The sequence below is a fragment of the Pteropus medius genome, unplaced genomic scaffold (genome assembly GCF_902729225.1).
Source record: "Pteropus medius unplaced genomic scaffold, Ma_sr-lr_union100, whole genome shotgun sequence".
Lineage (NCBI taxonomy): Eukaryota > Metazoa > Chordata > Mammalia > Chiroptera > Pteropodidae > Pteropus > Pteropus medius.
The window spans coordinates 33,951,639-33,961,543 of NW_024355205.1; the positions used below are offsets into that span (position 1 = coordinate 33,951,639).

Sequence of the window (9,905 nt, forward strand, 5' to 3'; positions counted from 1 at the left end):
GGCGCCCCCGGCCCACCCCCCCCCGGGTTGCTGTTGCTTTGGGAATGTGTCCTTGCTCCCCCGCGAGGGCGTCTAACGAGTCGCCTGTCTCCGCAGCGCCCGCCACCGCCGCGCGCAGGTTCGGCGAGGACACCGCGCCGCCGCCGCCGCCGCCGCCGCCGCCGAGCTTCCCGAGCTGCGGCCACTACCGCGAGGACCCCGCGCTCGGCCCGGCCAAGGCCGGCCGCCAGGTCGCCCGGGACGCGGCGCGGCTGGCGCTGGCCCGCGCGGCGCCCGAGTGCTGCGCGCCGCCGGCCCCCGAGCCCCCGGGCGCGCCGGCGCAGCTGCCCTTCGTGCTGCTCAACTACCACCGCGTGCTGGCCCGGCGCGGGCCGCTGGGGGGCGCCGCGCCCCCCGCGCCCGCCCTCGCCGGCCGCCCCGCCGCCCCCGAGGCCGCGGCCGGCGCGCTGCGGCCCCGGCCCCCCGGCCCCGCCGCCGCCGCCGCCGCCCCGCCGCCCGGCGCGCCCCTGCCGCACTACCTGGGCGCCTCGGTCATCATCACCAACGGCAGGTGACCCGGCCGGGCCGGGCCGGACCGCGGGGCCCGGGGGCCGTCTGCAGCCAGAAGCCATGGGCCAGGCCTCTTTGGCTTCTGTTTCACAAAGTCCAGCCGAGTTCAGAGGGGGCGAGCTGTATATGCACGATTTAAAATTAATTTATACAGAGACGACTATTTTAATAGAACTCCGCGGCCGACTTTTAGATTTTTACCGCAGATGCCATAAAGGCCGGTGGAGACGACTGAGACCCGCCCGCCCGGTGTTGGGGAGACGTGACCGCCCGACCTTTGTTCTCTCGAAAGAGCGGCGCCGGGCAACCCTGTCGTCCCACGTGTGACCTAAAATAAGCCCGCGTTTGGGGGGGGGGGCACTTGGTTTCCTCACCCGGAAATCAGGCTTGCCCCTTGCCTCGTCCCCAGTGCTCACCAGTCCCACTGGGGAATGCAGGGAGTTTCCACTCCCACTCCGCTAATGCCCTCCGCTTTAAGGAGGAAACCGCACCCTGATGTGGCCGCAGGTGCCAGGCGGGCCGACCCCTTCTACTCAGAGCCCTTTCGGGTTCTTAAGTCCACGCAGAATGTGATCAAGTCCCATGAGTAGACAACAATTCTGCTGTCTTTAAAAGTCATTCGTGAGTCTCACTGAAAGTTGCTTTAACCCTTTCTTCATTACAAAACTCAAGCCGAGACCAAGGGGTGAACAGGGGTGTGCTTCCTAAATCCGTTCACAAGCTCTTCCTTCCTCCGAACCCCTAAGAACTCTGATGACGCCAAGAATCGCACCTTCAGAATATATTGAATAGGCATTAAATGCAATATATATATATATATATAGCCAGATATATTATGAGGACATGTGGACGACTTAGGTGCCCAATGCCATTGGCTACCCTTCAGCTCTGATTACGAGGCAGAATCCCTCTGGCCCACACAGACCTGTGATTCGATAGGCTCCCATTTGCTACAAGCAGTGCTAATGAAGTTAGTGAAATTGCATGTGCAATATGGAAAATCGTCGATTGACTGCGCCTCGTGGAAGAAAACGCGCTAAAGGAGTGTAATGGAAATGAGGTGTACGTTGCTTTTAGCATTTTCTGCAGTTTATTCATAGCGAGAAAACTCGATATGAACATGTCACGTGTGTAACAGGAAAAAAAAATCTTTTATAAAGCACCAGCAGTTTTATAAATAACTTCCATTAGTTTTTATTTTTATATTTTTGCTTCAAGATTTCACCATTTAAAAATCGTATCATGGCTCTGAAGTGAATCGATGCTTTGAACCACCATCTTAATTTGCTCCGCACTATAAACACTCCATCATTTGGCCGATTTTTCAAAAATGGTTACCTTTTAGGAAACTCCACTTTTCTGAGTGCAAAGGGTTTTCACAGACGTCTCTAACTAGTTGTTCTAGAATCAGCATGCACCTTCATCAACTTTGCAAAGATGTGAAATGATCTGTTGCCAACCCGGTGTCAACCTGCCTGGTTCCCTAGCAGGCTGTCGGCTGCCTTATAGGAGGAGGAGGAATCTGCGAATTTAGGAGCATGTGTTGTGCAGCCAAGGGGCTGGGTCCTAGGAGTGGAACTCAGACCTCTTACTGCACTTAGCCACACCTCGTTAGCAGCCCTTTCTGAGTGTGTGCGCATAAAACAAGCCTGAGGTATTACTTGTTATGCTCGGGAGTCTTGTAATTAAACCATGATTCCTGGAAGGTGCAGGTGGGATGAGCAAGTGTCACCTGACGGTTTTCAATAAAATCCCCGCAAAACGCTTATGCGTCTACCTTGTTGTTAGCCATTGGGGGCCGTGCTTAGTAAACACTAACCACAGAGGCTTTTGAAGGCTTTCGTAGCAGTTTAAGATCAAAGGTTACTGTGAAGAAAGAACAGTATTAGATTTACAAATAATAACATAAACAGGCATAACGATGAGTGTAGACGCACTTGAAAAATAAAGTATGTACTAGGGAAAACGTCTTTGTCTAGACAAACATGGTTTTCCTAGAACATGAGGGAAGATTCCTCGGCAAGCTGGCTTTGAGGCCTCTGAGGCTCAGTGCAAAGTTAAGAGCAGTTACTATGGCAACCTAATATTGTTACTTCCATCTCTTAAGAGTCTGCACATTTAAGCTGGGGATATCGCTTCTTGACTTCTGTGAGGGTCTGGCAAGGGAAGGAAGCATTTTAATCAATATGCCTCTCTTTTACAAAAAAAGAAAAAAAATTGTAGTGGGTCCTAACACGTTGACAAAAATGCCAGATCGAATGGATTTGAGAAATAAGCCCAGTTCAAGACTGGCGGGGCCTCCTAGGGAAAGGAATTCCTTTATGTTCATGGAAGCCCTTGCTAGAAAAGCCATTCCATTCATACTTTTGTAGAGAAGTGAGCAGGGTGTGAAGGAGGGCTGCTCTGAGGAAATCTGCCAGAGCCTATACGTTCTGCACACCCCCTTTTATCCTTTTAAAGTTCTTTGGGCCATGTCTTTCTCCCCTGGACCCTATGAATCCTGCATAAAATCTACCCGAAGCTGTAATTTATTGTAACTGTAAGGCAGTTAAAGTGGACTGTGGGGGCCGCCACGGATAAGATGTGGTAAAAAGAACATTTTCAATTAAATGCCAGAAAATTACAGTAGCTTAAAATTTTAGAGAATCGTAGCCCTTGGGTTATCTAAAGTGCATTATTCAAGCTATTCCTAAACTTCAGTAGGATATATGAGATTAAAATCTTAAAACTGTCAAGACAAAAGTCAAGTAGGTTCATAAAACACCAAGAAAAATTCTACAGAAACAAAATCTATTCTTAAATTTGTTATTACATTAATTTTTAAAAATTTACATTAAATTATTAGATTTCTCATCTCAAACTTTTTTTTTTTTTTTTTTTACTTTTTAGGTTTGCTATGCTTTCATTTTTGGAATAATAAGATTTCTCTTTTGTATGATGCATAATACATTTGTCAAAATACGTCCAAAAAAAAAAAAAAAGCACGGGCTTCTTAATACTTAGAAATACATACATATTCCTTTCCTTGTAAAACTATTTATTTTGTAAAAATGTTTAAATATAAATAAAAATACTGTAACCAAAAGTAGTTGCCTATTTTTAAAAATGAAACTTGTGGTAAAAATAACAACGAGCCCAAACTGTGTAGGAAGTCTTAAGTTTATTTTGGTAGACTTGCTTTTTATAGGCATTGGCTTAAAGTAATGACTTTCCAGAGATGGTTCTTTGAAAAGCTAAAAATGCAAAGGTTGCCACTTTCTTTTATTTCAAAGATGCATAGTAATTACTCAGGAATAAGGATTCACCGTTTTCTGCCTGTTAAGAGCGAACAGATCTGCAGAATGTTAAGCCTAAAATGTCTCCCTTTTGCATCCTGAAACTGTGGGTGAGGCTGGCTGCTCTCCTGGTCCTCAGACTCTAGGGTGCGTGACCTCCCTATGTGTGTATGTGGAGGGCGGGGCGGGCACCTGACCTGAGCACCTACCTATCCCCTTCCTCGTCAGGCCACGTATTTTCACACCAGGCAAAGTGAGCATGCTGCAGCGGCGAACCCACCGACTGCTTTACACTGGACACAAATCCTTCCTACTCTGCCCACGCCCTGCGAACGCAGCCAGGATCTGCCCAGTGCCAAGAGGCACTGCCCCGGCAGGGGCCACGGAAAGCCCAGCTAGTGCTCTGTCCTATTTTAGTGGGCATGTTCCCAAGACTTCCCCTGAAATCTGCTCTTAGCCCAGAAGGGAAGATGTTTTGCCTTTTACATAATGTGGTAGGTGCTCAGCGCACAGCCTCTAAACTGGGAGACCATTCAATGTCCTGAAAGCACACACCAATCCTGAGTCTAGTGGCCGTGTTTTAAAGATGATGAAGAACAGCAGTTTCTGTTAAGACTTTAAAAGTTCCTTGAGATCGAGACTGCAGCGTACAAGAGGGTTTCCCTGATCCTAACAGCTCTAAGTAAAATGCTTTTATTCAGCTGCCCTATAGAAGCGAATTACAAAAGTCTTTGGTTCACAGGAGGCAAGATCAGGTTTATGAAAAACACAGCATCTGCTTTAAGTCCATTTTGTCTCCCTTAAGACAACTGGATGTCGGCACAAGTAAGAACAGTTGTACAAGCACAGAGGCAAAGCGCTACGCCCGCAACATCTCTATCTGCTGTGACGTGGCCACACTTCATTAGTTTTAATTTACAGAAAGGAAATTAAATGATAACGTTTTTTCCCCAAAGCAGAACTGTCTAGAATAGGACTTCAGCTTAAAACAAAACATAGCATGTTTTTCATTAAATAACCGCCCCCCCCCAATGAAATTCAAAAAGTAATGATGGCAGCTCTGAGAGATGACTTGCCTTATATTACAAAGTTTGAGAAATGAAACTTGCAACATTCGCCCGAGATCTTTCTTCTTGATGATGTTTTGCAGATGCCCTCTCAAGGGTGAGTCCATTTTGTAATTTTGGGGTGGTGTGGACTTTTATTTAAACTTGTCACTAACTCCCAAAGAAGATGTGGGCATTTAGGAGAGAGATTTTTTTTTTTTTTTGAGAAAAATAATTCTAATTGAAGTCCTATTTGCAAAAACTACTTCTGAAGTTCTTTTTAAAAGTTGCATTTCCAAAAAAACACATATTGGGTTGGTGTACTTAACTAAACATGTTATTTTTTTCCCTTCCTATGGGACTGCCTGTGCCTGGCTAAAGGTAGACAGATTTTGTACTGAAAACCACAAGCTTCTGGAATTAGCCTAGCTGGCTAAGAGCTGGATAAAGATGGTGCTAGTATACAATAAAGGGATTTTGTTCAAAGCTGAGAACTCCATCAAGTTTTCTTTCCACTAATTTCAGTTGGGCCTGGCAGGAAGAGAGAAAAGTGGGCAAAAATTGGCTTTTAAGGCTGAAAAGTAATGTGTGATTCACAAGTTCAACAGAGATAGGAGTTACATGGAAAAAGCATGGAGTACATCTGGAAATAGCAAATGCATATCAAAAGGCTTCCTTTCTTTTGTTCTTCGATGGACTCTTTTAGGAGAGCAGATTTTGAAGATCTTTTAAAGCTTCTCTCTGTCTCTCTCACACACACACAGACTCCCTCTTAAATGATGGTTTTCTGTATCGATAACATTTTCTTTCTTGGCAATACAGGAAAAAAGGGGTAAAAAAAAGATGACTTGCAAAGAGAATGCCATGCGCTTCTGTATTCTGTGCGGCACAGTCTTGCAGGAACGCTCCACATTTCCAACTGCGCCTGAACCAGGCTTAATGGCTCCAAATCCTGCCTTGTGTGTGGTGAGCGGAGCCTTCATCTCCAGCTGTTAGAGCAAACCGCCCACACCCACACCCAGCAATGCCTAATCAACCCTTTAAGCATCTTGAACTTGATCCCATCACTTCAGAATATGCAGTAAATTTAAACTTATGAAAGGAGCGCTCATATATCAATGTCAAGGTAATTAGCTGATTTCCTCCACAGTATCATGGCAACCGTACCAGCTGGACGCATCTCTGTAGCCACTGGACAGTTATTGGCCCTCGACCTTCTCTTTTGTTCATTAACACAAAAATAAAACGAGGACTAAGTGCCAATGTACGTTCCAGTAGGAAAACGCCTCCCTGGGCGCTTATAAACAGGATTACCACACCTCTAACTCGGCAATGGCCGGGCCCCCGAGCTTTTTTCCGATTTGTTTTTTAATAGTCTAGGGGTAAAGGTCTCCACTACTGGGAAAATATTTGAATTATTCCTTTGCTGTTTCCACCTAAACACTTCTTTGGGGGGTGGGTGGGGAGAGGCAATAAACACACCTCCAAGCCCAAGCGAGAGAGCAGGTCACACCTACGGTAGGGCTTTCCCTGGACTAAACCTGCCACTTGCCAGCCCTCCACCCGAGGTCAACTTCCAACACCAAATGAAATGACGACCGACAGAACAAAATGAAAGAATTAACAGGTTAATAGGAGAGAGGAAAAAAAAAAACAGCCTGTGACTCTAAATTAGTGCTCCAGATCCGTGGGCAAGGAAAGGCGGAGGAACCCGAACTGGAATGCTTGCTGTGGGCTCGTCCTGACTCTTCGCGGCGGCTGCCCGACCTGCCGCCCGGCGCGCCAGGCCCCTGGGGACTACAGCTGCTTGGGGACGATAAGGTTTCTGAGCATGTCGAAGGAGTTGCCGTCCGGATGCACAGTCACGACCTTGCCGTCCTCCTGGTGGACCTGAAGGAACCCGGAATCGTCCAGGCCCACGATCCACACCTTGGGCCCCTCCTCACCTCCCAGGCGGATTTGCTGAGCACTGAAAAGGAAGCGGCCAGAGGTTACAGGGGATGTAACGCGGTGGTCTGAGGCCCCGGGTTAAGGGTTATGCACGCTACAAAGGGACGGTCGCCAGGGCCTAGGTACACGAGTCTGGGCTCTGACTTCCACCAGTCTGAGGGCGCTGTCTTGCTAAGTGCTAGACTAACCAGGGTGATGGGGAGGCCCCACAGGGCGTTAGCAACCGTTTCTCTTATACCCGCTTACTCCCCTGCCTCATTCTGATCACCCCGGGGGTGATCTGTACCTCTTCCTCGCCTCTGGCACTGTTGAGAAACACTGCAATTCTCTAAGGGTTTTTTTTTTTTTTTGGCTGGGATTGGGGAAAAAGAAGCAGAGTTGAAAAGTTTCATCTTATTAAATAAAGTTGGATAGCATCAGCTACAAGTTAAACTCATTCTCTTTTGAATATTTTCCAAATGTACCCACTGAATTACATCCTTGTTAACGGTTTTAAAAAGTACAGGAAGCAACCCCGCCCCGCATGCCCTAGCGAATTTTTATTTTGAAGAATTTCAAACCTACAGAAAAGTTGAAATAAAATAGTACAATGAACCTCATATTCTCCCTTCACTTACAGTCACACCAACCGATACCATTTTCCCTGTCTGCCTTCTTTTTTCACACACACACATGCATTTTGGGGCAGATATTTAAAAATAAGTTGCAGGCATTCTGTCACTTTACACTTAAATACTTAGAAACCATCTCCTACAAAACCATAATACTATTATCACCCTCAAGAAATCAAGTCCTGATACAATAACATCACCTAGTGTACAGTCCATGTTTGAATTTCCCCACCGTCCTGTAATATACCCTTTGTGGCTATTTCCTCCCATCCGGGATCTAATTATGAATCACATATTGCATTTAGCTGTCATGCTTCTTTAATCTCAAAAAAGCTCCCACCTTGTTGTTTTAAGACACTGACATTTTTTAAAGGTCGAGGCCCGTTGGTTTACATATATCGGCCCTTCTGGAACTTGAGATGCATGAAAACCCCTGGAGCATCTGTTAAACCACAAGGCTGGGCCCCAGCCTCTGGGAGGTCCAGACTGAGACTCCAGAATTTGCATTCCTAACAAGTTTCCCAGGTGAGGCTGCTGCTGCTGCCACCTGGGGATGTCACTTTGAAAACCACTGTGAGCTAGAATGTTCCACAATTTAGATATGTCAGTTTCCTCGCAATTAGATTTGTCTCAAACATGCTGGTAGGAAAACTCTCCAGTGATGATCTCCTCACTGCGTCCCACCAGGAGGCACAGGATGCCCTCGGTCCTGTTACTGGTAGTGCTAATTTGCTCAAGGTGGTGCCATCGGAAAGGTAAAAAAATAATTACCTAGACCGGAGCTTAGTTTCTCATTTTAAGATATTGAACTTTGGACTTAATAAAGGAATTTTAAAAGAATGAAGACAGGCCAGCACTGACCTGTGTGCCCAATATTTATAGTAAAGGGGGAGAACACCGTCGGGCCCTTCGTCCTGAAACGTGCTGATCAGTTTCTCCAGCACGGTCACGGTTCTGGCAATGAGACAGTCGGCTCTTAAGGGCTTCAGTTCCGCCCCGTACTCCTTATTATATTCTGCGATGAGGTCATTGATGCATATGGTGGGGTTACTGTTGGTCACGTTAAATCCACAGCCTGGTCAAAATCCAAACAAACAACAGAAAAACATGAGCAGCTCAACCTACTGATGGCATTACACATTTCTCTCAACTACCTACATAAGGCACAGGTTGTACCATCAACTTCCTGCTTCCTGGTCCTCATTTTGAGTTCATTGTCTCTGTGGCCACTTAAGAGAATGACTTATATCTTTGAGTCCATCTTTATTATCCTCATCAAGCCAGGACTGTCCCAACCTTACTGCCAATAGGTTGGGAAAAAAGCAAGCTAATTAAACAGAAGCCACGAATGGGACAAAACCATGTGTCATGTGGTCCGGCCAAGAACTGCAGCTCGGCACTGAGAATCTCTTGTTTCTTTTCCTACTTGAATAACAGACACAGGCTCGAAAACAAAGACTTTTATTCGGGTCTTAAGAAGTAAACTCTGGATTCAGAGATTTCAAACCTTGTTCATGGCACAACCATAGAACACATCTTTTAATACTCTATCCTTGGATGTCGTCGGTGCTAGGGTTACGATGCTGGCAAGGGGCCAGCCCACGTCCTGTGGCTCTTTTACAGGCTCCCAAAGGAAGGCTTCGGGAAAGTGAGTTACCAGCAGGGTGTGAATGGGGCTTATCTCGCAGCTACTTAACGCCACCACCCTCCCCACCACCCTCTCCGGGAAGGGTCAGTCTTCCTGAATGAACCTCAAAGAGGCCTTAATCAGAAACGAAATACTTCAAGAACTCGGCAATAAGACTAAGGTGTTTTCAGGGTGTCTACCCCTTGGAAAAAAAAAAAAAAGAACTCCCACAGGAGCAAAATTTATAACTTTTCTTTGGTAAGTGTTTGGAGCTATTTTTCGGTGTGAAGCTCCAGAATGAATGTGAGGGGAGGTGAGTAGAGTGTGTGTGTGTGTGTGTGTGTGTGTGTGTGTGTGTGTGTGTTTAATGTACTGCCTATTAAAATACAAAGCAAGGTAAATTACACCTAGAAAAAAGTAACTATGGCACAGGATCAGAATCTGCAGGTCTTCGTTTGCTCATTCATTCAACCATATACACAATATCTGAAGTACCTATGGAGCGTAAGGCATGAAATTTAGTGTATATAGTGCTGAAAATAGTCTTGTATTCAGAAAGTGCTGGGGAAAATAGCAGCATTGACTATTGTCAACTTAGGCTGTGTCCTTCCAAGAACCACAGAGTATCCCTCCTGGCGATCGAATCCTGGATCAAAGGTGCACCCCTCTCACCACCACCCACGGCCTTAAGTATTTAATAAAAGCTATGGATTCTCTCCACAGGACAGTGTCTCACGTCCCTTACGCTGACAGGACTCCTTGGCTCCCTGAAACCGTCCCTGGGCCTCCGGATATCTGTGGACTCCACTTAAGCATCTCTGAGTCTAGCCCATTTAAAGATGGGAAA

At 46.4% G+C, this 9,905-nt stretch overlaps 2 protein-coding genes across 14 annotated transcripts in view; one reads left to right on the forward strand and one right to left on the reverse strand.

The window, feature by feature from the left end:
* SIM2 (SIM bHLH transcription factor 2) overlaps positions 1-2,771 on the forward strand; it is a 46,039-nt gene extending 43,268 nt beyond the window's left edge. For 3 of the 4 annotated variants that reach the window (XM_039857502.1, XM_039857500.1, XM_039857503.1), the window contains one exon: positions 97-2,771. In XM_039857502.1, the coding sequence (XP_039713436.1) occupies positions 97-554 (458 nt within the window). In that variant the 3' untranslated portion in view covers positions 555-2,771. The remainder of the gene's footprint in view (positions 1-96) is intronic. The other variant, XM_039857501.1, reaches the window with a different exon arrangement.
* A 919-nt stretch (positions 2,772-3,690) lies between these two features.
* HLCS (holocarboxylase synthetase) overlaps positions 3,691-9,905 on the reverse strand; it is a 179,753-nt gene continuing 173,538 nt past the window's right edge. For 9 of the 10 annotated variants that reach the window (XM_039857492.1, XM_039857493.1, XM_039857499.1 and 6 more), the window contains one exon: positions 3,691-6,839. In XM_039857492.1, coding sequence (XP_039713426.1) covers positions 6,668-6,839 — 172 coding nt within the window. In that variant the 3' untranslated portion in view covers positions 3,691-6,667. The remainder of the gene's footprint in view (positions 6,840-9,905) is intronic. The other variant, XM_039857490.1, reaches the window with a different exon arrangement.